This window comes from Pongo abelii, chromosome 12, assembly GCF_028885655.2.
Source record: "Pongo abelii isolate AG06213 chromosome 12, NHGRI_mPonAbe1-v2.0_pri, whole genome shotgun sequence".
NCBI classification, from domain to species: domain Eukaryota; kingdom Metazoa; phylum Chordata; class Mammalia; order Primates; family Hominidae; genus Pongo; species Pongo abelii.
Window position 1 is genome coordinate 39,315,427 of NC_071997.2, and position 25,044 is coordinate 39,340,470.

At 53.0% G+C, this 25,044-nt stretch overlaps 1 protein-coding gene across 1 annotated transcript in view; it reads right to left on the reverse strand.

Annotated features, from left to right (window-relative positions):
- Positions 1-23,445, reverse strand: part of EDAR (ectodysplasin A receptor) — a 36,681-nt gene extending 13,236 nt beyond the window's left edge. Inside the window, exons 1-9 of the mRNA XM_002811754.3 lie at positions 23,395-23,445; positions 22,559-22,681; positions 21,638-21,819; positions 15,739-15,824; positions 4,987-5,073; positions 3,251-3,376; positions 3,080-3,154; positions 2,764-2,836; positions 151-310 (exon numbers count right to left, since the gene is read on the reverse strand). Coding sequence (XP_002811800.2) covers positions 151-310; positions 2,764-2,836; positions 3,080-3,154; positions 3,251-3,376; positions 4,987-5,073; positions 15,739-15,824; positions 21,638-21,819; positions 22,559-22,681; positions 23,395-23,445 — 963 coding nt within the window. The remainder of the gene's footprint in view (positions 1-150; positions 311-2,763; positions 2,837-3,079; positions 3,155-3,250; positions 3,377-4,986; positions 5,074-15,738; positions 15,825-21,637; positions 21,820-22,558; positions 22,682-23,394) is intronic.
- Between the last annotated feature and the right edge of the window lie 1,599 nt (positions 23,446-25,044).

Below are 25,044 nucleotides of genomic sequence, written 5' to 3' on the forward strand. Positions count from 1 at the left end.
ACCTGTCACTGTCCAGGTCTCCTATCTTGGACTTTTGGGAGAAACACCCCGTCTTGAATCAGGAGAGCTGATTCAATAAGAAAGTTTTAGTCTTCCGACTGTGAGGGAGCCACATCTCACAGCTCATCATGGCATCTGCAGGAGCCTCACCCCGGCTGACTTGTTGCTGGTGGCAGACTTCTCCCTGGCCAGGTGAACCAGTGACAGCAGGCACAGCTCCGGGGAGCCCTGCTTGTCAGGGGCGGGCTCCTCGTCACTGTCCACGCTCCGGCTCAGCAGCTGCTCATTCTCGGACGAGGCATCGTTCTCACTGCAAAAACAAGAGCGATGGTCATTAGCAGTGCCTGGGGGGCTGCAGCCCTGACAAGTTCTGTAGTGAACTTGTCCATTGCCCAGCTGTGCACAGTGGGGGGCAATGACTTGTTTTTCAAGTGTTTACTGGGCACCTTGTGGGCACGGGACCAGGGGACATGAGATGAGACAGATACACCGCTGGCTTCCTGCTTCTTTCCAAACAAACAAGTCCGTGGTGGGTGACCTGCAGGCGTCTAAGGGGCTGGGGCCGCCACTGCGGGTGGGAGGCATCCACGGGCCTCTCCTTCCCTGCTATCTGACACACAGTGGATGCTCCATGAAGGTTCATTGAACATGTCCTAGATCTCTGTATTTAATCCCAGTAAGCCCCAAGTTCAACTGGTATCTTCATGTTAAGCAAATAGATTGATGTGGCTGGCACTGAATCCATGCTGGCTCTCTGGAGTCATTGAAAAGGGAGCTGAATGGAGCCTTGTGCCTGGAAAGCCCCCTCTTGACTAGGGGGGTGACCTGGCTGACCTGTGTGCATTGCAGCGGGTGGCACAGCAAGCCCCAGCGGGTGAGCTGGGTGGGCGGTCGGACGCACCAAGCCCAGGTTCATGCCGCCCTGTGGCTCACAGCCCACAAAGAACCCAGGGTCTGCCCTAGGCACATGTGGGTTGGAGCTTAAACTCTCTTAAAACCATTCCAAGTATATGAAAAACAATATTCTTTTTTAGAGGCATCCTGCTTGCTTCCTGTGGTTTGGCTGAAGACCTTTTTTTCTTAAAAAAAGGATTATATTTGTTAGTAACTAGGCTACAGCAGTGAAGCCCATATGCAAACACAACCCTAGAGACGGGGTAATACAAAGACAATGAGAACCATCATGAAGCCCAAGTGGGACCCACTTCCTCATCAGGCTTCAGGGCCTCACAAGGAGGTGGTAGGACCCATCCCTGTCCCCACTTGAGAGAAGGTGAGGTGGAGCAGGTGAGGTGGCACCCCAGGTCCTGTCTCTGAGACCCAAGGACAAACAGCAGGGACAAAAGCTCAGTGCCTTGCTGTCTTTTAACATGCAAGTGTCAGGGTTCAATTTGTATTTAATACTCGTGTATGAAAGAAGTATATATTTTTTCCCAATAGGGCCTCCAAATTTTCCGTCTTCAACTGCAACTCAAGTCATGGGGCATGTCTCTGCCCTTTTGATTTCTGGGACTAAGTAAAGCCTGAATATCAGAAGGGAGAGGCTGAGACAGAATGAGCTAAGGCTGGGCTGGAGGCTGAGGAGCAAATTCAGTCTCTAGGGAGGCCCTATTTAAGAGTTCCATGCAGGGTGACCAGGTCCTGCCCTTGGTCCTGGGAGCAGCAGCTTGGATCTGGCACACAGGATCTCCACACAGATGCTGGATCGATTGGAATAGCTTTGCAAGGTGAATCATAGGAAGATCATGGGGTGGGGGCAGGAGAGGAGGGCTTAACCTCTGCTCTTCCTGTAGCCAGTTTGGTGACCTTCTGGTGACCTCTGTGCCCCGTCTACCAAGGGAGGCACTGTTGCGGGGGTGTCCTTCTAGGCACAGCCTGCAATGGCTGTCGGGCAGAAGCCTGGCAGGGGGGTCCAAGCACATTGCCTGGCGGGGAGCTGATGCTGTGGGGTTGATTTTTGGAAGCTACGCAGGACCAAGTCCAAATGACCATCCCACTGGATGAATAAAATATTGACTTCCCTCTACCCTCGATTTTGGAGCAGGGGCTGGTTCCGCACCTTCATGTGTGGTAAAAACGGGAAGGTCTTCACCTGCCAAATCTCCTCCTCCAGAGGCCTCTTTACACCACGTAGCTCCTTGAGAGCCTGGACTCGGACCCCAGCCCTGCTGTTCACTAGTGTGTGACCTTGGGCGAGTGACAACTTCCACACCTCAGTGTGGTATCCTATAAACTGGGATGATACAAGCACCTTGCTCCTGGGCTGTGGAGGAAGGATGTGTTCACAGCCCTAGCTCAGCACCTGGTGGGCAGTAGGCACCAAATGCTGTTAGCCATCGTCACCACGGTTGTTACTAGCATTACGGTGGCAGCAGTACTGGCACCAGCATGAGTGGTACTGGTGTGTTGGCCGCAGCAGCAGTCATAGGGGCTGCTGCATGCATCCTTGGCTTTATGTTCTGCCCTCCCAGTCTGGAGAAGGGGCATGAGGAAGTTGGATGTTAAGGGGGAAGGCCCAGGGAATTTGGCAGGATGCAGGGACAGGGGCCTGACCCGAGAGCAGCAGGCAGCTATTCCCACAGGCTCCTCACACCACCTGACCCCTGCCAGTCAGCAAAGAGGTGGTGGGGACTGTCTGTCGCCAAACGTCCCCATGGTGTCCCAGGCTAGCTTGTCAGTTCACTCAGCTGCACCCTGGTTCCCCTCCCTGCTCAGGATCCACAGGACCCCAGCTTCAGTTTGGCGCTGGGGGCTTCCACATACCTCTTGGTGGGCTTTGCTGGAGTTGCTGTCAGCTTCTCAAATTCATCCTTCTCAGAGAACATCACCACGTTGTCTGCAGGGAAATGGGGAGGTTGGGGAGACAGGAGTTAGAATTGGCTCATGGCTCTGCGCTCAGCCTAACCCTGCTCTTCCTGTTGGGCAGAGCTGCCCTGTGTCTGTGTGGCACCACCCCACGGTAAGCACAGTATGGTTCAGCATGTGAGAGCAGAAGCAGCGAGTAGGCTGCTTCCAGGAACGCCCTCCACCCAGAGATGGGCACCATGCACATGGGGTGTGGAAGCCCTAGTTCACAGACCTGGGGCCTCTTTCTTCTCCTCGTCCTTGCTCACTTGGGCCTCCACGCTCTTCCCCGGGTGGCTGGTGCAACAGGCTGGGGAGAGAGGAGGGAGTGAGCAGCCAGGCTCTCCGACAGGGGGAGTTGACGGAGAGTCCAGGAGGCAGGGCACCGGCGCATGGGGGCCGTCACCTGGGGCAGAGGGCTTTGTCTTCAGGATGTAGAACATGATGATGAGGACGATGGCGATGGCCATGATGAAGATAGTGGACATTGCAATGATCAGGGCAGTGGCCAGGTGTCCTTGGCCTGAGAGTTCTGTGGGTGGAGAGAAGGCATGAGTGACCCAGAGCTCAGGATCCCTGCTGGTCTTCCCTCCAGGACTACGGCCCCTGGAAGCAATGGCCCTGCCCCTGGGATGCTTTCAGGGAACCCTGAAATCTGAGGTGCTTACTTAGACTGAGAACCAAGTCCTCCGCGTTGGTTTTGGCTGCCAGACCAGGACTGCCCACAGCCCTGCTTGCTGCCCTCAGACTGGCCTCTCCAGACTTCTCTGGGGTCACCTGATTGTTCCTAGGGAGTTTGCTCTTGCTTCTACTACTTTGGCAACCTGAGGGCAGGGTTTGGTGTGGAGAGGAAGAAAGGCCAGTGAACAAGAGTGTCTGGAAGGCAGCACAATTCAAGTTTGGGCATTTCCAAACAAAAGTCAGGATGCAAAAGTCAGCTCTGGATTCCGGGTTTGGCTCCATCTTGCACCTCATGCAATTTCAACCTAAGTGTCATTGTAAGAGCTCCAGGGCACAGGGGGTGCCTGGGCTGGGCCACCTATTCCAACTGCTCTGCTGCCTCCACCAGGCAGTCCCTCAGTCACCCCAGGGGATTTTGCTCAGTTCCCAGGTTAATGTCGACCCTGGATGCATAAAATGCCCTGAAGCTCGTTCTCATTCTCTAAAATAACCAAACAGGACTCTGATTCTCTTGAACTAAGATCCAGATTTGCCACCACCCAAATAGACAGGAGACAAGCATCTGAAGCTCCCAAATCATCTCGGGGGAGGTAGTGCCAGAGCTGAGAACCCCGCATGTGGGCGCTGAGCCTCCCCTGTGGGTGCATCTGCAGGAAAACCAGCCTCCCAGCATCATCTGGGGAATACCTGTAATAGCGTTAGCATGCCAGGTCTGGATGACATAAGTGTTTTAATATTCTCCGTGTTTTGGGCTACTCCCCCCCGGCGCCTGTGCAAATGAGATTCATATATCCTCGCCCAGCAGTCCTGCCTTTTGCTCTGCATTAGCGCGTGGGAGGCCCAGTGATGAGGCTGACAAGCTGGGCGCTCTGAGGGCTCTGGAAGGTACCTCACGGCTCACTGAGACCTGGGCCCGAAACGTGCTTCAATAACGGGCTGGCACTAAACCAGTGAGAGAGAAAGGCCAAGCCAGCTGGAGGGCTGACTCTTGAGAGACATGTTAAACTTTGGGGTCTTCCTCAATCCCTTCTTCCCTGGTTAGGGAGAATGAAATGTACATTCTGCAAGTTAATATTAAAGTGCTATGGTCAGCAGGTTTATATGAAAACCAGTGATAGAATTGCTGTTGACTCCCGGCCAAACCAAAGCCCGGGACGCCTGGTCTCTCCTCCTGGCCAGGCTTGCAGCTGCCTGTGCTGCCCACCTGCCGCTCTGCCCCCGCCTTCATCACCAGCACCTCCCAGCAGGCCCAGGGCACCCATGGAGGGATCAGCTCCGCTCATTGCAGAGATAATGACTTCCTGCACGGGGGGCAACATGTCATTCAATTACATTAAGGAGGTGAGGACAGGTGGGGAAGCGCACCATAATCATTACTCATAATCATTTCCTCTCTTCTTCTGAGCTTTCATCCGAGCACCACCTAAATCCAGGTGATCGATACCTGAGCACCCTCCTCACCTTTGTGGGCGTGCTGGAAGGGAGACAGGGTGCTGCTGCCCGAGGTGCCAGGGAAGTTGGCAGAAGCTCCTGAAGTGGCTCCCACACCTGCAAGGAAAATAGAGTCCCTCAGATGATCCAGAGAAGCTCCACCTTCAAAGACACTGCCACAGAGCTCATGGATCTGGATTCACGATCATGAATGGGCTTGAGGCAGTGATGGCCGAGGGGAGCTAAATATTTGTATTTCTTAGAGTGTTTAATGAACCCTAAAGAGTCATCGTTATTGTTCTTTTTTTTTTTTTTTTTTTTTTTTTGGTGAGACGGAGTCTTGCTCTGTTGCCCAGGCTGGAGTGCAGTGCCGAGATCTCTGCTCACTGCAAGCTCCGCCTCCCGGGTTGACGCCATTCTCCTGTCTCAGCCTCCCAAGTAACTGGGACTACAGGCGCCCGCCACCACGCCCAGCTAATTTTTTTGTATTTTTAGTAGAGACGGGGTTTCACCATGTTAGCCAGGATGGTCTCGATCTCCTGACCTTGTGATCTGCCCACCTTGGCTTCCCAAAGTGCTGGGATTACAGGCGTCAGCCACCACGCCTGGCCGGTTATTGTTCTTTAAATAAAAACACTCATGTGATAAGTCTGCTAAAACTAAACAGTATGGGTTGGGGAGTTTTGCAAGCCTCACCAACTCAATTTTCCTATGCATGGAGACAAAGTATATGAAATCCGTCAAATAAGCAACATAGAGCGCGTATATGGAAGTACTATTAGGGTGATATAATACTTGACTAATTCCTTCAATTACATAGAGTAGGAATGTGTTAATACTTTCTCCAGTCATAAAAGTAATACATGCTTACTATTAAAAATCTAGAAAAGGGGGCCGGGCATGGTGGCTCACGCCTGTAATCCCAGCACTTTGGGTTTGGACTGTTGTTCAGCATCAGTTTGAAATAACAGCTTCTTGATTTATATATATAAATATTGTTGTGGGAAGGAGGCTGGTGAAAAAGTGTATGCGATAGCTATCTTTACGTAGTATGGGTATGAGTTCTTCTTGTTAGAAGAACAAGAGGTGGCGGATCACGAGGTCAGGAGATCAAGATCATCCTGGCTAACATAGTGAAACCCTGTCTCCACCAAAAATACAAAAAATTAGCCGGGCATGGTGTCGGGTGCCTGTAGTCCCAGCTACTCAGGAGGCTGAGGCAGGAGAATGGCGTGAATCCGGGAGACGGAGCTTGCAGTGAGCCGAGATTGCGCCATTGCACTCCAGCCTGGGCGACACAGTGACTCTGTCTCAAAAAAAAGAAAAAAGAAAAAAAATCTAGAAAAGGGGCCGGTGCGGTAGCTCACGCCTGTAATCCCAGCACTTTGGGAGGCCAAGGTGGGTGGATCACTTGAGGTCAGGAGTTCGAGACTAGCCTGGCCAACATGGTGAAACCGCGTCTCTACTAAATACAAAAAATTAGCCGGGCATGGTGGTGCATGCCTGTAATCCCAGCTACTTAGGAGGCTGAGGTAGGTGAATCGCTTGAACCCAGGAGGTGGGGGTTGCAGTGAGCCGAGATCACACCACTGCACTCTAGCCTGGGCAACAAGCGTGAAACTCCATCTCAAAAAAATAAAAATAAAAATAAAATAAAATAAAATAAAAATAAAAATCTGGAAAAATAAGAACACAAAAAAGGAGGAAAAGAACTACCCATGGCCTCCTTGGCTAAGTGGACTTTTGCTGTATTTCTCCCTAGGATTTTTCCTCAGACATGTTTTTACATAGTTGTGACCAAAGAGTTTCAAAGCAAGTTGTGCTTTGCCTTCCCTTAAAGCTATGCTTCCTAAAACTCCCCTTCTATGGAAAAAGTGTCACTTAGCGGGGATAAAATGTAAGCTGATTTTGCTCTCAGTCAAGTCACTAAGAAACAACCATTCAGCCAAAACAGAAACATTCCACCACAGAAGAGACCACGTCCTGTTCCAGACCTCCTAAAAGAAGATCAACCTTCTTTTAGGCCAGACTTCAGTTTTGCAAATAATAAAGCCAACATGCTTCAAATGCATCTCCCACTCTCTCGCTTTTGTCTCTACCAGTTCTGAAGAAATCCGTGAAGTGCACTTGGTCTACAGAAAAGCAGCCCCTGGGTCAAGGACAAGGCCAGCTGCCATCCCCAAATCAAGGTACCTCCCCAGCCTGGCCCAGCCCAGAGGAATGGCCCAGCACTGTGCCTGGTCAGCCCATGCAGCAAGGCTTCCGGGAGAAGCAAGCTTCCTAGTTGGACTGTTTTTCTGTTTTGTTTGAGACAAGGTCTCACTCTGTCACCCAGGCTGGAGTACGGTGGCATGATCTTGGCTCACTGCAACCTCTGCCTCCTGGGCTCAAGTGATCCTCCCACCTCAGCCTCCTGAGATGCTGGGAGTACAGGTGTGTGCCACCACACCTAATTTTTGTATTTTTAATAGAGAAAAATACACGTTGGCCAGGCTGGTCTTGAACTCCTGACCTCAAGTGATCCACCTGCCTTGGCCTCCCAAAGTGCTGGGATTACAGGTGTGAGCCAGTAATCCATACCTGGGCTGGCTGTTTTCTTTAGTAGGAAGTTCTCAGGAGAAACGCACACTCTTGTTCTGTGAGTGGGGGCAGCCCAGGAGCTTAGTGACCAGCTGAGCTATCCACTCGTGTCTGCCCTAAATGGAGCGGGGCCACAGGAGAACGGGCTGGATGCTTCTCTGTCCTCACACCTTGTAAAGCAAATTGGCAGCTTGGCCCATGAAACATTGGGCTTGGGAGGGCCCAGGGCAGCTAAGAGTGCCTGGGACTGTCATAGGGTATGTAAGAAACATCACCTGCCCACTGAGGGGCAAATGATGTTTCCTTGTGTTTCTTGATGATGAATGGAGGCTTTTTTCCTCCTGGGCCTCAAACTTACAATAAATCTTTGCTTTCTTAATTTAGCCTCTTACTTGGCCTCAGAACCAGTGTTCTTATTAGGGAAAGAGCTGGCCAGGCACGGTGGCTCATGCCTATAATCCCAGCACTTTGGGAGGCCGAGGCGGGAGGATCACCTAAGAGGAGTTTGAGACCACCCTGGCCAACATGGTGAAACCCCATCTCTACTAAAAGTACAAAAATTAGCTGGGCCTGGTGGCAGGTGCCTGTAATCCCAGCTACTGGGGAGGCTGAGGCAAGAGAATCGCTGGAACCCGGGAGGCGGAGGTTGCAGTGAGTCGAGACCACACCATTGCACTCCAGGCTGAGCAACAAGAGTGAAATTCCATCTCAAAAAAATAAAAAATAAATAAAAATAAAAAAAGAGCTGGTGGAGAGTTGCGTGCCCTTGGCTGAAAGCCACAAACCCATGTCAAACAACAGAGTGTTCCCCCTCACAGACCTTACTGAAGTTGCTCTGGAAGTCTCCAGCGTGATAAGGAGGCTTCAGATTGTGTGCCCATTTCTGTTTGCTGGGGGGTAGCCTCCCACACTTCATCAGGTGAGTGAGCATAGGGGCATCATGGCATAGTTTCCAGCATGACCTAATTTCCTTTATAAGAGCAAACAGGACATTGAAAAGAAGCTGATCTATCTGTTCAGTAAGGCGCTCAAGGGAGCTTAAGATACACTGTCAGAGCAAAAGAACAGCCGTGGGCTGTCTGTGAATGTTTGTCATCTTCGTCTCTTCTTGTCCCTTCCTGTCGGGGCTCGCAGGCTGCTTCAGGTGACAGGGTTGGGGATGGGGACACAAATATGCCCAGGCCTGTGGTCTAGAGTGGGGCAATAAATGCAGCCTAGCGAGCACACAGACTTGTGGGATGCCTCTGCAGCCCTGCAGCGCTGGTTACACAATGACGTCCCCAAACAATGCCTGCAGATGTGACATCTTCCTGCACCCACAGGCGCCCACCTGCCCTCGGCCAGCTGTGCCTCTATCCTGATCACCGGATGGTTCCCTCCAAACACCTCCAGCTGGCACCAACTAAACAGTCCCTGACTGTGCCAGGCTGCAGGTGTAGGCTGGGTGCTCCCTGGTGTGCAGGGATCCCTGAGTTGGTGAGAGAAATGCTTGCTCTGAGCACGTGTGCGCAGCTGAGGAGGTGGGGGCAAGGTGGATGGGATGGTGGACCCTGACATTTCTCTAGAGCTCAGCCTCTCATGTCAGGACTGGAGCTGAAAGCCAGCACCCAATCAGCCAGACCCCACAAGCCTCCTCACGTTCCAAAGTTCCCAGGGCCACTAGAGCATCTGCAGGGAGACACTTCTCACAAGACTGGTCAGGAGAATCACAGTCACTAGATCATTGCCCAAGGAGCAGGAGGACATGGGGATTCAGACTTGCCCACAGGCCACCCAGGCCACCAAAGGGCAGCAGCTCACTTCCTGAATGGGCCTCTTCCCTGCGCTCGGAGCTCGGCAACAAGGAATGGAGCTGCCCTTTCAGCAGAAGGGAGAGGAGCAAAGACCCTCAAACCACAAATAAAGGCAAGGGTGCGCCAGAATTTCCAGTCACAGCTCCGTGGCCGACAGGCGAGGGAGTGTGCTTGTGGCAAAAAAGGAAATGGATCTGCCCCAAGCACAGCTGTTTCATAAACGCAATGCGTGGATTGTGTGGAAGCCAAGTGGATCTCATAGAAGTGGAGCAGAACAGAAGTGGGGAAGGAGAGGCTGGTTAACAAATACAAAAGTCCAGCTGGGCAGGAGGAGTTGTTCTGAGCTCTGGCACACTGCAGGGTGACTACAGCGGACAATAATGCATTGTATATTTCTCACAGCTACAAGAGAAGATTTGGAATGTTCCCAACACAAAGAAGTGATAAATGTTTGAGGTCATGGATATCATAATTACCCTGATCAGATCATGACACCGTATACGTGTATGGAAATCTCACTCTGTACCCCGTAAACATGCACAATTATTATGTGCCAATTGAAAGAAGAACCAACATCTAGCTTACTTCGTCTGTTTTGTCCACAATTCAGTGCCTCTGCCCCTGGGCAAGACAGAAGGTGTGCTAAGACTAGAGGGGGGATCAAACGGGAGGTGGTGGGCCTTGCCATCCCTGGCTGCAGGGCTGATCTCATGAGGGTGAGGTCAGCCCCCCGCAGCACAAGTCTCTCACCTCTGCTTGCTGCCACTGTCACTACACATATAACCCACAAGAACAGGTGGGCAGATCTGGTCCCAAAGTGCCAACCTTGGGCAGCAATGGGTGTGGTTTGAGGGCTGCTAATGAAGGCAACTGCAGAGCCTGAAGCAGGGGTTGGATAATCAACCCTGGGTGGTTCTGCTGTTTTTCAGGTGAGTCAGAAAAATCGCCATGGGAAACAAGCACCTACTCTGCATTACCCCTAAATGCTTGAAAAAATCCATCCCAGAATCATACAAGTATGCATTTTTATATTATTAGCGCACCAGCATCATGTTGAATGCACGTGATGTCTAAAAGAGGTTTGGGCAAAACCCAGCATATTAAAAGGAAAAGAGAGCGGTCTGGGCTGATCCTCGTCCCACCATGTCCACTCCTTCCACTGTCACCAGCTGGGGGTCCACAGACAAACCAGGGTGGGGCGTGAGCCCTGGTGGAGATGCAGCCCTGGTGCAGCCCCCAGGACAGGCACCGGCACCCCCTGTACCTGCACCCAAGTTCTCCTGGGCCAGGGTCTATGCCTGTCTACTGAGGATTAACTCCGCACTAACCAAATATACAGTGTCTGGAGGTTTCCCCCCGGTCCACTGTGTGCTGTGTGTTTCGGCTCATCTGCCTCTTGGGATGCTTGTTAAGTGCAAGGTGCTCCAGGTGGGTTTCTGTTGGGTGGCCAGCTGCGGGTCCATCTCCCCTTGTACACTTCCGTGTGCACCCGAGTTTCAAATAAGCAAGGCTGGGGTGTTTGATAAAAGCTGGTATGAACTGCAGTCCCAGAAAACAGGCAAAAATGTCCTCACAAGGCCTATATTAAAGTGAAAATGAGTGGGGACTTGTTCTGCCTAGCTCGCGTGGAGTTCGAGGCAGCGGTGACTCCAGGGAGGGTCCTGCCGGGCACTGTGTTCCCCTTCCCCAGGAATGCTCAGTGAGACAGAAGCACACAGCTGGAGGGAGCTACGCCTCCATTCACAGCCACAATAGCTCATATGGGAGTCTTTGAGGTCTGTTAATCCACACAATTTAGAATCTCACCAGTATGCATTAGAGGCTGGCTGGGATTCTCTGCAGAGGGTAAAAGATTGGATTTTTAGGAATGATCTGTTTATTGATTCTTAGAGCTGTCAACAAGGGATCCCAGACTGTGGCACTGGCTGTGTACCCCCTAGTGGCAGATTCTGAACTGTGGGCAGACTCAGAAGAGACTCCCTAGCTGCTCAAAGTGGGGTCCCCTGGGAACCTGCTAGAAATGCTGAGTCTCGGGCCCGCTGGGACCTGCTGTGTCAGAATCCATTGCTCAGCGGGTCCCTGGAGATGTGTGTGCAGTCAGGTCTGAGAGGCTCTGAGCCAGGAGCAGCTGAATGCCGGTGTCTGGGAGGCTGGGAGGCCCGCTTCACACCTGAGGGGCAGTGCTTGCTGTTTAGCATCACAGAAGAGCATCCAGGCACAAGAGACGGAAACCACGGGAGTACGCAGAGTAGCAGAGATTTCTCCAAAAGGCCAGCCTGCTCTGGATTTGCCTGAGGGGACTTCATCACTGATGATAAGAAAACAGCTGCCAGGCTATTGCATTCTTTCATTAACCCTCTGATCGCTTTTTATTTATTTATTTAGAAATGGAGTTTTGCTCTTGTTGCCCAGGCTGGAGTGCAATGGCGCAATCTCAGTTCACCGCAACCTCCACCTCCCAGGTTCAAGCGATTCTCCTGCCTCAGCCTCCCGAGTAGCTGGGATTACAGGCATGCGCCACCACGCCCAGCTAATTTTGTATTTTTAGTAGAGACGGGTTTTCTCCATGTTGGCCAGGCTGATCTTGAACTTCCAACCTTACGTGATCCGCCCACTTAGGCCTCCCAAAGTGCTGAGATTTCAGGTGTGAGCTACTGCACCCGGCCCTGACCGCTCTTTCTAGGGAGGGATTTCTGCTGCCCAGTGTCCCAGGCCCTGGGGTGCCTTCTCGGGTCTGAACCGTAACCGGACCAGAGCCGGCAGTGTAGGTCAGCGAGGCTCCGTGGTGCACCCGCCCTCTCCCTGAACTACGAAGCTGCCTCATGGGGAGCCCTTCTGCTCAGCGGCTCCCGGCACCCTGAGTGCGTAGCTGACTTCCCAGCCCTGAATCTCTGCCTGGAGCTTCAGGCCATCTCTGGGTTAGCTATCTTGGTCTGGATGTCCCACAGTCCCCTCAAATTCCACACACACAGCCTCTATCCTCCGTCTACCTCCCCACCAAGCACCCTCTTGCCTCTGCCTTCTGCAACTGAGCAAGTGGCACCATGTCCACATGGCCAGTCACAGAGACACCTGAGTGTCCTCTTCTGAATCTCTTTCCCCTTCTGTGTGCCGTCCGCACCCCCGGTCAGTGAGGGAAGCGCAGGCCAGCTCACGTGGCGTGGAGCCATGCCGCCTGCTGGGCTGGGATGCTTCATCTCTGGTCAGTGCCTGGCGCCTGGCACTGGAGGGAGCACTCCACATGCATCGCGCACGTCATCACATCCTTCCTCCCAACAATCATGTCCCCATTTTGCAGATGAGGAAACTTTCCCAGGGGTGATAACTTGTAATGAAAGCCAAGCCTAAGGCTGGACCCTATCTTCCTCTCTATTACACCAGGGCAACGCTGACCTCCCTGCTACCACTGTCATTAAATCACAGATCCCTTTATGCAGGATGGTGCAGGGAAAAAAGAAAACCAGAAAGCTCTGGTCACCCCAAGTACCTCTTGCTCTTTAATTTAACTGAAAAATAACCGAAGGCCTTTTCATCTCTTTTCACCAGGCTACAGGGCTCCACAGTATTGCAGTCACTGAGTACAGGCTCAGAGCTGGGGGTGAGTATGTTCTAATCCAAGGTGACAACCAATCCACAGCCAGGACTGATCTGCAATCTGACGCCTGTCCTCTTTGGTTTCCCTCTCATTACTTGGCAACCCCAGAAAACCGGAATGATTTTATTCCATTTTAAAGGAAAATATATGTTGCTTTTTCATTTCTCCTCAGGGTTATTTGAGGGGCTGCATCACATTAATTAACACCCTGGGGCACTCACGATGTGCTTCTGGGAGGATTTGGTGGGCAAAATTGTGCCTGAGCCACATAGGAGCCTGGGCAGTGGGTACCACTGGGAGCTGCCCTGGGCAGGAGAGGACATGAGGCTCTGGAAGGTGAAATAACTCGTCTAACTCAGGCAGTGAAGTTCCAGAGCAGGCTCATAACCTACCCTAGTGGTTCCCAAAGTTGTTAAAAATGCACATTCTCTGGCTCATTCAGACCTGATGAATCAGGGGTGGGTCCAGCAATTCAAGTCATAAGAAACCCCCAGGGTGCTCCCCTGAGAATCACCTCCCTGAAACCCTCTGCTTCACAGAGGTGCAGAGAAGCTGCCTTCTCTTTAAGGATAGGAGGTGATTGTACTGCACAGGTGCCTGAGCATGGGGTTCGAGCCCGGGAGGTGTGGGGCAGAGCTGTGGGCACTCCTAGGCTGGGGAGACCCTGGCACTGACCTGGGCCCACTCCTGGCTGGTGTCTCCCCTGCAGCTGCGACCCATTGTCTGCTGCAGCTCTCCTAGGTGGGTGTCATCCTTGGCCAGGGGCCCTCGGCAAGTCTGACGGTGGTTTGTGTAATTTACCATTTGCTGCTGCAGAGTACCAAGGATGTGAATTTCATTTGGCGAGGGCTCAGGTAAATCAAGAAAACAGAGGGGAGGAAGAGGTGCTCTTGACCACAACTGTGGGTTTGGCAAAGACAGGGCCTGCTGGACCTGGGCAGCCAGTTGGCAACTTCGGGCTCCTGATGAAATGTTTGCTGTCCAGGGTGGGGCTGCTGATGGCAGTCCTGTGTGTGTGGGTCTTAGTGACTCCACGGGGCTTTCTAGCTCTGACATTTTTGCTGACGGCTGGGCAGGTGCTCTGTGTAAAAAGATCTCTGGATTGAGACCACTGCAGGCCCAGGGGTGGAGGGCATCACTCTGTTTGGCATTCACACTGAGGCCCTGACCCAGAGGGCTCCATCTACTCCAAGGCCTATCTGGCCGCATCTCCCCATTTCCCAGATGGGCAAGCCGAGGCCTGGGGCCTTGCCCAAGGGGCCTCTAATAAGAACACAGCAGGACTGTCTATCTCTCTGCTGACCTCCTTCAGGGCTGGATTCTAAGGCCCTACCCCAAGGCCTTCCTGGGAGCCGGCTTTCAGTAAAGCAGGCAAGGGCTGGGGGTGGGAGTAGGGTGCGCTCATCTTTAAAATCTTGAGGACTCAGGGGACTTTGCTTGCTTTCCACATGTGATAGACCTCATTGCTGGACTTAGAGTGGCACCCCTGCCGTGACTCAAGTCTGTTCTGGCTGCCAGACATTGAACATTGAAGGCTGTGCCACGTGAGAATTCTCGAACAGAAAAGCCCCTGAGGAGGGCTGCTCCTCTCCCAGGTTCCACAGGCAAAGACGCTTTTCTGAATAGGTGGGGATTGTCTGACATCTTTCCAGACTGGTTCTTCATCCCAGAATGATCTGGCCTTGAATCAGCCTAGATCCTAGAGGACATGTGGGCCATGGCAGCTGGCTTCACCATGAGTCAGGCTGGCAGCCGAGCTGCGGCCTCCTCTAATTTGTGAATTAATTAGCATATGGCTGGCCAGGAAAATGGCTTGGAAGATGAGCAAACCCACTGGTGCAGGGCTCATGCACTTGAGTGATTTGGAAGGGAGAGAATGGCTCCTCCTGCAGCACAGCCCACAGCACAGAACCCTCCTCCTGGCTTGACCAAAAGGAGAGAGGAGATGCTGCGCCCCATTCCTGCTCCTCCCCTTCCTTCCAGCGTGATAAGGTGCAGGCCCTCCTTCTTCTCCTGGACAACATTATTATGAGACATGGGGGTAGTGGGGTCTTATGGAGAGCAAAGAGAGGCAGGGTCCCAGGGTCAGCTCCTCCTCCACCCTTGAAGGAGCCACAGGGTGGCAAGTGCTCCTGCAGCCCAGGACCAGACACCCAGCTTCCTCCCAGCTTCCTCCCAGCTGCCTGTCCTACCTGCCTTCGTCTCTCCCCAGACCACACATCCAGGAGTCTACACAGCACATTCCTCTGAGGCAGAGGTACCTGGCCCTTCCTCATAAACAGATGCCCATGAAAGCCAGAAAGGATAACAGGAAAGAAACACCCCAAGGCAAGATTATAAACTCCTGAGACTGTTTACATGTGCTTTGTGGAATCTGTTTCATTAATTGTGATCACATTTATGTTTTCCTTGGCCTCACTATCACCTAGCACTTTGTAGTACTTTGCAAAATAGTAGTACTTTGCCTCTGTGATCTCCTTTGTTTTTACAATAACCATGAGAGATGGGAAGGTCAGATGTTAGTACCCCCATATTACCGATGAGAAAACCGAGGCTCATAGAGGTTAAGTGACTTGTCAGGTAGCTGATGGCCGACCTGAACTAGAACCTCAGCCTCTGACTCAAGGCTCAGCTGTGGCAAACCTCCCTCCCTTCATAGACCTGCCTGGACAGGCCACAGGGGCACTTTCACTAATGCTGTTACTGTGATTCACCTTGTCCAGGTGCCAGGATCGGCTCTTTCCTACACCCTCTGTAGTGAAAGAGATCCGTGCTGAACAAATACCGTGCTGGTGGAAGGACAAAGACACTCACATTCCTTGGTGTTGGGGGGCGCCAGGAGGCAGGAGTAGCAGACCATGCCATAGATGTTCCTCGGTCTGTTCTCCAGCATGTAGTAGCTACGGGGGAGAGACAAGACAAAACAGAGACAGGTGAGCTGGACAGCACACAGGCAGGGACTGGAGCAGAGAGCATGGAGGCCAGTCTGCAGGCCCACAATCCAAGTCCAGGCATGAGGCCACGCCCAGTCAGCCACCTGCTCTGTCCACTCAGTTTCCTTGGGGTTTCAGCCTGTCTTGAAATGGAGCATTCTTTTAACAATATTGAGCTGCCAATGTGGGCCTTTCTTTTAATCTCAGCCCCTTTCTGGTTCCTCTCTCTGGTGGCTGTGTTTAGTGTGTGTGCCATCACCATCATCCACCAGAAATATCCCTGTGCCCCCACACGTAGGCCCTGCTTAGCCCCCAAGGGGTCACACCAACCAAGGCCAGACCCTCCTGGAGGAGGAACATGCCCTCCGTGAGCACCCTCCCCAGAGCCTGAAGCCTGGTGGGATTATAGGCATCAGTGTGCCTCTGGGGCACTTGGAACTCCCAGGCTGTCTTTACTGCTGCTGAATGCCACCAGAGTGCAGCTGCAGGAGACAGACGGTTGTGCTGTCCAGAGAGGTCAATGCAGGTGGCCCTCATGATAGTTGGCAACACACCCAGGTTGTAAGTGCCTCCTTCTCAGGAAGCACTTGACAGAAGACACCCTTGGAAGTGCAAGCCTTTATGCCGGGGTTGCACAAACAGTGCAGGGGACAAATCATTCACAGTAGCTCCGTTTGAAGTCCTTCAGCTCCCAGTGATGTTCCATTATGTCTTTCAGCTCCCCAGTGTCACAGTGCCAGCCCCGTGGCTATATGACTGCTCAGGTCCTGCTCTCAGGGGTCTGCCCTGTGGCTGTGCTCCCTGCAGCTGTCCCGCTCCCAGGCACAACCCCTGCTGGCACCACCCTCTCCTTGGGGCTCCCAGCTCGGGCGCCTTTCCTCTTCAGGCTCTGGCTTCTACCCTAGTCTGGGCCCATTTTCCATAAACAAATGCTCAGCGGAGAGCATGGAGCCATTTGTCACACTGTGAGAAGTCGATTAAATAACGTGAACGGTGCCAATGCTTTCCCTATTGCGATTCAAGAACTGGGATGAGAAGGAGTATTTCCATGGCTGTTTTCTAATCTCTTTTTTATTAGCCAGGCCCCATGGAGGGCCCTGCTGACGGTAGTGCTAAGCAGCAGCCTGGCGCGGGGGTCTGTGGGCTCCTGCCTTCCTGAGCCTGGACTGTTACCAGTAATGTTAGGACCATAATTGCCTGCTCTCCCTCAAAGCCCTTTATCCTCAGATCCCTGTGTATCTTGTAAACATTAATTAACCAATCTCAAAACACCTCCCAGAGAAGCCATGACAGCCAGTTTTACAGCTAAGCCTCTCGCAAATCTACCTTCTGCCCTCCAGAAGCCACTTCTTTCTATGAGGCAGGCCAAGGCACGTGTCTGCCACGTGGCCTTGTGAGCTCACGGGCATGTGGGCCAGACCAGGTCAACCTGCAGCTTTCTAACGTCCCTGGCCCACGCTGACACTTCTGAGAAACATCTCAGGCTCCTAGGTGGCCACCTGCTCCCCATCTCACCTCCTCCATGCCTCAACTTCTCATCCCTTGCCTCCTCCACCTTTTCTCACTCTACCTCCACGCATTCTCTCTCCCGCCTAGGGGGACTGGTCCCACTCCTAGACTGGGAGGCCCTCCAGGGCAAGCCTTGTTCACGTCTATATTCCTTGGATCTTGTGCTACGTACTGAGGAAGGATGGTTGTCTGTAAACATTGGTTGAATGAATGAATGACACCAAGTTCTTCTCCGTGGAACTTTGATGCTGAGGTGGACAGAGGCCCCAAAAGGCCTCTCTGTCCATCCTGGTTCACACCCCAGGTGCCGGGCTTGGTCTCTGTCATGGATAAAGCTCCAAGGCTACACGGTGGATGCGGAACACCTGGCTTTATGATGGGTGCCCAAAGGGGCCACTACATTCTGAGCATGGGCAGGGTGGTGGCTGTGTCCCACGACTCTGTCTTTGACTTGTCCTGGGCACGAGGCACCTTCTGTCACAGGCTGGCCACCCTCATCTGTGGGGGTCATGTGTATGGGTCAACCTATGCAACCTATCAAGTCACTCAGTTAAGGAATATTGAAAGGTGATACACTTTTTTTTTTTTTTTTTTCCCTGAAACAGAGTTTCCTTCTGTTGCCCACGCTGGAGTACAGAGGAGCAATCTTGGCTCACTGCAACTTCCGCCTCCCAGGTGCAAACAATTCTCCTGCCTCAGCCTCCCAAGTAGCTGGGATTACAGGAATGCACCACGACCCCTGGCTAATTTTTGTATTTTAATAGAGATGGGGTTTCACCAGTTGGCCAGGCTGGTCTCGAACTCCTGACCTCAAGTGATCCACCTGCCTTGGCCTCCCAAAGTGTTGGGATTACAGGCCTGAGCCACCGTGCCTGGCCGGTGATAAACTTTTAAAAACACATTGGCTCCAAGAGGCTGTTATGAAACTGTCCTTCCTCACCTTGTAAGTGTTCAGAGCCTCCTGACAAGGAGAAGCCACCGTTTTCTAGCACGTATTGCTGCACACAACATTTCTAAATGTTAGGTTCTCTCTGTAGGACTAGGCTAAACTCCTCACGGCCTGGCTTACACCTGGGTCTCTCATCCTGGGCTGCACAGCAACAAAGAACATGTGCCTGTCTTTTTCTGCCTGGGCTTGTCACCAACCCGAAATCAGGTGTTCATTTAGGGATCTCTGGCCCAGCTACAGAGTGTCCGGTCCCTTCGTCTTTCTGGAAAGGTCTAATTTCCTACTTTTTGATCTATATTTGACTTTCTCCCTAGGTCCCCCAACCCCTGTTCTACATGGGTTGACTAAGGTGTATAGCCCAGGACAAGAGTCAGTTTAAATGGGTCCCCTGGGATCTGTTGTTGAAGGACTGACTTTCTCTCAGTCAATAGGTGTAGATTTTCCCAGAAAGTTCCTTTCTTCAGGACTCTCATGCCTGTAAGGGACGCCGCAGATTCCCAGATGTTCATTTTCCTCCAACCGTGTTGGTGTGCAGAACCAGTGCAGAGCCGCTGTGTCCTGCCCCCTGTCCCCGCCATCCAGAATCGTGGGGTGGCGGAGCTCCTCCGGGGTGAGCCGGTGCCCTGGAGAGGTGGGGAAGCGTAACCTCTCTCTCCCCCTTTCCTCCTGTTTTGGTTCCCAGGTCCTCCCACACAACCTCTCCCAACAGGAAAGCCTCGGGTGCTGCTCATTGTTCAGCAAGTGTCCTGGCCACACAGTGGGGAGGGCGGAGCATCAGGAGGAGCACCTGCCAAACCGCAGGCAGGGGCCAGGGCCCAGGAGAGACTGGGACGAGGCAGTCTGCCTCCGTAGCCTGACAGCCACTCGGATTCAGGAATGAACGCAGCCTTTCATAGAGCTAGTCTCACTGGCCTGCCAAGACTCCTGTGATCCTCCTCTGTGACACAGCGTGACAGCCTCGTAAGAGGAAGTGGGGCCTCCAGGGTCCTACCCTGGGGAAGCCTTGTCTGCAGTAGAGGGGGTGGCATGAGCCCCTGAGAGGGGCTGGGATTCAGAGGTGAGGTGGGGGCCTTCAATTTTGGTGGCGTTGGGACTGGCAGTGATGCTTTGAGCAGACACAGCACATCGTGGAGCCAACCTGGAAACTGTCCCCATCGTCTGCACCCCTGTGGAGCAGTGCGAAGGCACTCTGAGGCGTGTGCTGAGGGTATCTTTGCACAGGGTCCCTTGCCTGCCCAGCAGGTGTGCTGGGCCTTGCTATGTCCTGGGTGCTGAGAGTGGTGTGGACTGAGCACATCACTGTCCCATGGAACAGGGCGGGAGGCATCAAGATTCCAGCACTGGAAAGAATGTTCAAAAGCCCAGAGAGCAGCCTGCCCACTAATTCTGCAGATGGCCGTCCACATTCGCCTGAATCCTTCTAGAGGCAGGGAGCTCACTACCCTTCCAGTGTCCAACTTCTTTAGCAATTACACACTTTCTGGTAAATGTATCAGAACCAAACACGTTGTCTTCAGGCCACAGAGTCAGTCCTGGCCTTCGAGTACTGATGGACACCTTCTCGGGTCTGAACCATAGCCAGGCCAGAGCCAGCAGCATAGGTCGGCGAGGTTCTGTGGTGTACCCACCCTCTCCCTGCAGTAGGAATTTGCCTCATGGGGAACCCTTCTACTACAGCAGCTCCCAGCACCCTGAGTGCACAGCTGACTTCCCAGCCCTGGATCTCTGCCTGGAGCTTCAGGCCATCTCTGGGTTAGCTATCTAGGTCTGGATGTCCCATAGTCCCCTCAAATTCCACATACACAGCCTCTATCCTCCCTCCACCTCCCCACCAAGCACCCTTTTGCTCCTGTCTTCTGCAACTGACAAATGGCACTATTTCCACATGGCCAGTCATGGAGACACCTGAGTATCCTCTTCTGAATCTCTTTCCCCTTCTGAGTGCCATCTGCACCCCTGGTCAGTGCTGTCTTTCAGGGGGCTCTCAGATTCTTCCTCTCCTCCACCCCCGGTGCCTCTGCTCCAGCCCTCTCTCCCTGCCCACAGCATCCCTGGTCCCGGGGCTCCAGGCTTTCCGTGCTCAACCATGTCCCTTGCTGCTGCCGGAAGGACGTCCTGCTGTGTCCTATCTGGCTCAGCAGTCTGCGTGTTGACCTGCATCAGCTTCAAGCGGAAGGCTCAAGCCTTCCGGTGGTTTCCAGAGCCTGGTTCCATCTGCTCCCTGCCTTCAGCGGTGGTTCCACCTTCAGCAGTGGTTTCCAGAGCCTGGTTCCATCTGCTCCCTGTCCTCCTGCCCAGCTTGTCCACACCTCCAGGTGTACAACTCTTGCTCTGGCCACAGGGACCCAATCAGAGCCCCAGGCACTGCTCAGCTGCTCAGCCCTCTGAGCTCTGGCGTCGGCATCTCCACTTGCAGGCCTCCGTCCTAGTCCTACTTCTTAGCCTAACTCATCCAGGCATCACCTCCACAAATCCCCCAAGACCTCTGCTGACACTACCTCCCCAGCCATGAGGTGAGAGGTCCTTCTGCAACTCCTAGGACACTCTGAGTGTGCCTTATGCACTAAGCTGTGGTCACCTCCCCCGTCCCCACCAGCCTCATCACTGCCGTCACCTCTCCCACCTGTACCAGCTGTACCAGGGACACAACCACTGCTTTTATTTTTAGTCTCTATTTGTAGCCCTTGCAAAGCATTATGTGTTGTGGCCACTAGGGGGAGGAAGCAGCAATGATCATGGCTCAGGATTTTCTGGGGATTGAGAGTCTGTATTTTCCTGGTCCCTGGCAGAACTTGCTGAGGTGTCATGCCTGGAAAAAGGAAGATTTTATCTTTCTCTCTTTCAGGCTAATTGCATTTTCAGCTTTTTGAAGACTTCTGATGCATAATCATTTTGGTGGGATTATAGGTATCATATGACTCAAATATTTTTATTAGTAGCTTCCCCACAGTGTTCCTAGAATACTAAAAATACTGCTTTTGTATGAAATTTTAGTTTTCTTTTTCCCAAAGTGTTTCACATGTGTTACTGCACTGTAAGTATTCAAGCAATTTGTTTCCTTTTGGTGGTCAGAAGATATTATGATGGTTAATGGCCACTTAGGAGACACAGAGGCAGAGCCTGATGGGCTGCCTGTCCACCAGAGGGGCCAGGACTCTCCGTCCTGGAGGCTGCTCCTTGTGGGACGGGACCAAGGCCAGGTGTGCGGCTGCACCGAGGCCTGCAGTATCCATGACCCCCGGTTCCCAAGGTCCTTGCCCGTCGCCCCTCGGGGTTTTCTGCAGAAAGCATCCCAGGGTTTGCCAGAAGGGCCTGTGCTTACCCAGGGAGGCAAGGGCCACACTCAGCGTCGTTCTCCATGTCCCCCGGTGTCAGCACGGTGGCCCGGAAGAAGCCCTCACAGTCTTTGTGGCGCCTGCATATCTGGTAGCCTCCTTTGGAAAATTTCTCCGCCGGGCAGGGGACGCAGCCGTAGTCCTCGTCTTTGGTGCCGTAGCCACAGGACTGTCCAGGGAAAGAGGACAGGGGACACAGGTGAGTGCAGCAGCCAAACCATACGGGCTCGGCCCACGGTCCTTGGGCAGTGACGTGCCAGCTGTCTCCAGAAGCTACTCTTGCCGGGCCTTGGTTTCCTGACTTGTCCTAACTGCAAAGCCCCCCAGGAACCAGCTCATGCTCTGGGCTTGCCCCTCTCCTCGCCACTCTCGGGCTCCAGATGCTGCCCCTTTTCTGAGCCTCCCTGAGATGAATTCAGCGAGCTGCTGGAATGCCTGGGCAGTGCAGGTAGCACTTGGCGTCTGACTTTCCTCAGCTCGCTACAAAAACCGGACACTGAAACCCTGGAGGTTTCCCTTAGTGCTTAACAGAACAGCCAGGCTTAGCTTGCCCAGAGGCGGAGGGAGATGCAGCACTCAGGAAAAATGTGCTAGTACTGGAGAACGTTTCAATCCTGCTTCCAATCAGATGATCTGACGCTCATTTAATCAGGGTAGAGTGGGAAAGTGATCCATTAAAAACATTTCAGAACTCCTGAAAAATCTGTTTACGAATGCTCAGCTGGTGAGTGCCATTCCTGGGCTCACGGCCGCTCTCACCATCAATCTCAACGTCCAGGGAGTGTGACCGGCTGGTTTGATATACCCTGGCGTCCCCTCACACAGCAATGCAGGCTCAGGGCAACAATGCCATAAGCAGGAGGCCTCCCCTGAGAGCGCAGCAGGCCCCAGGAGGGCTGGGTCCTTACCAGGTAGGGCTCCTCTCCCGGCCCGCACGGGGGGCACTCCTGGCACAGCCCCGTAGTCTGGTTGTAGTACTCGTTCTCGCCGCAGTTTGAGTATTCCGCTTGGGCCGAGCACATCAGAGACACCTGCCAACAAAGAGGGGTGTTGTGGCCTCCGTACCTCCTTAGAAACACGTGTGACTCCCCCAAGACCCCAAGGTTGACGTACGAAGCGGGTGCCCTGCGGTGGGGGCTCTGCTGGGGGCTCTGTCTGGGAAGGTGCCCGCTTGTGAGTGCTCACTGCTGCTAAGTCTCCAGTGGCTCCTGGTTGATCCCCTGGGCACAGCCAGCCCCCACCAGAACCACCCTGCCTCACCCCTGCTGGCCAAGCCCCATCCCACCATCAAGGCCTGCTCTGAATTCTCATCAACGCACTTGCCAAGGTCACGGAGGAGGCCCCCCCGTCCCCCACTAAGCCTCTAATACAGCGGCTCCTCAGAATGTCGGCGCGTCCAGGAGGATGGGGGTGGGGTCTGAGTCTTCCAAGTCTTTCTTAGCTGTGCGGCCCCCAAGCATGAGCTCATCACATAGACACGGGGCTGTGTGTATCACACCACAAACAAGCACTCAAGAACGTTTATATCCACGAGACCCTATGAAGGGAGCTACCAACGAAATCTAACTTCAGCCTGGGGCAGAGTTCTGTGCTTTGCAGGCCTGGTTTCATTTCACCCTCAGAAGAACCCTGTGAAGGAGAGACTATGATCAGCTTTCCCATTTTACAGCTGAAGAGGCTAAGAAACGGTCCAATCATCACCAGGATGAGGGCTCTGTGGGGGTGAGGGGCTCAGACCACTTACCACCAGGATGGGAAGCCAGGGCGTCTGCGTGCAGTCCCCCACATGGGCCATCCTCTCCCAAGGGCTCACCTGAAAGACACGCATCATTAGCTGGGCACTGGCAGTAGCCCCCCAACCGGGGATCCAACTCCACTGGATATAAGGTGCCTTCCAGCAAACTATACATCTTAAAAGAAAAGGCAGACATGAAGCTGAAGCTGTACCCATGCCACTTGGGCTGACGCTGGGGCCTTCCCAGCCTCGCAGCCATGCCTGGGAGGGAGCCTGAGAGGAAGCTGGGAGCACATGGAGGGCCCATGGTTAAACCCGAGGTTAGTGACTGTGTTTCTTGTGCTCAGAGGGTTTGGAGAAACCTAGCCTTACATGAGCTTTAAGTCTGGAGTCCTCCAGGCCAGTCCTGGCCTTTGGGCTCCAGGACACAGGAGGACCCCTGGAGAGACTGCCAGGAATTAGATTCTGGTCTTTGCCCCTCTGGATGCTCTCCCAGCCCCACCTTAATGTTCTTCCCTCTCTCTGTTAAGAACAGGTTGTCCATCAAAGTGGACAAGTCCAATAACCTAACTTTACAGTTGAGATAGTGGGAGCCCAGAAAGGTTAAGTGACTTGCCCCAGGTCACACAGCTACTTAAGGGACTGAGCGTGGCTGCAGCTGAGGTGTTCAGATACTTTTCACCAACTATTAATATTACATGGATGCACTCCCTTGAAGGAGGAGGTGGGTTTTTTTTGTTTTGTTTGTTTGTTTGTTTTTGCTTGTTTTTTCACTTTCTGAATGGAGACCTGTGTTTCTGACTCAAAGCAATTTTACTTGATAGTCTGGGTATTAATTAGCCTGGCTCTACAAAGAGAGATAATGTGCTCTTGTGGTCGCCTAAGTTTCCCAGTGGCCACACTCTGGTTCGCTGTCCTCTTGCCACGACAAAACAGCAAGTACTCTTCTAGATGCTGGGTTGTGTGAGGAACCTTCCAGAATCAACCACTGACTCAGACCAGAAGACCAGCTGGGCCATGGAACCCAAACTCCCCAAGACCTTTCACCCTCAGAATTCTCTTGTCCTTAGCAAGCCATCATTGGTCATGAAAACCAATTAATTCCCAATACCACACACAAAAATACCGTGATGAACATATGCCATGATGCATAGGAACCTTCCCTCCCTTCCTCCTTTTCTTTCTTTCTTTTGGAAAAGTCCTGCAACATCCTAAAGGCATTAGGGAGAAAAGTAGCCAAAGATTATTTATTGGAAATAAAGAAATTAAATTGGAGAGGCTGGGCGTGGTGGCTCACGCCTGTAATCCCAACACTTTGGGAGGCCAAGACGGGTGGATCACGAGGTCAGGAGATCAAGACCATCCTGGCTAACACGGTGAAACCCCGTCTCTACTAAAAATACAAAAAAATTAGTGGGCGCCTGCAGTCCCAGCTACTCGGGAGGCTGAGGCAGGAGAATGGCGTGAACCCGGGAGGCGGAGCTTACAGTGAGCCGAGATTGTGCCACTGCACTCCAGGCTGGGTGACAGAGCGAGACTCCATCTCAAAAAAAAAAAGAAATTAAGTTGGAGAAGGAGGTGGGAGCTGTGTAAGTCAGGAGTCAGGGAACGGTGGAGAAGAGTAAAAGACCAGGGGCCCTGTCAGTGGGGACCGACATG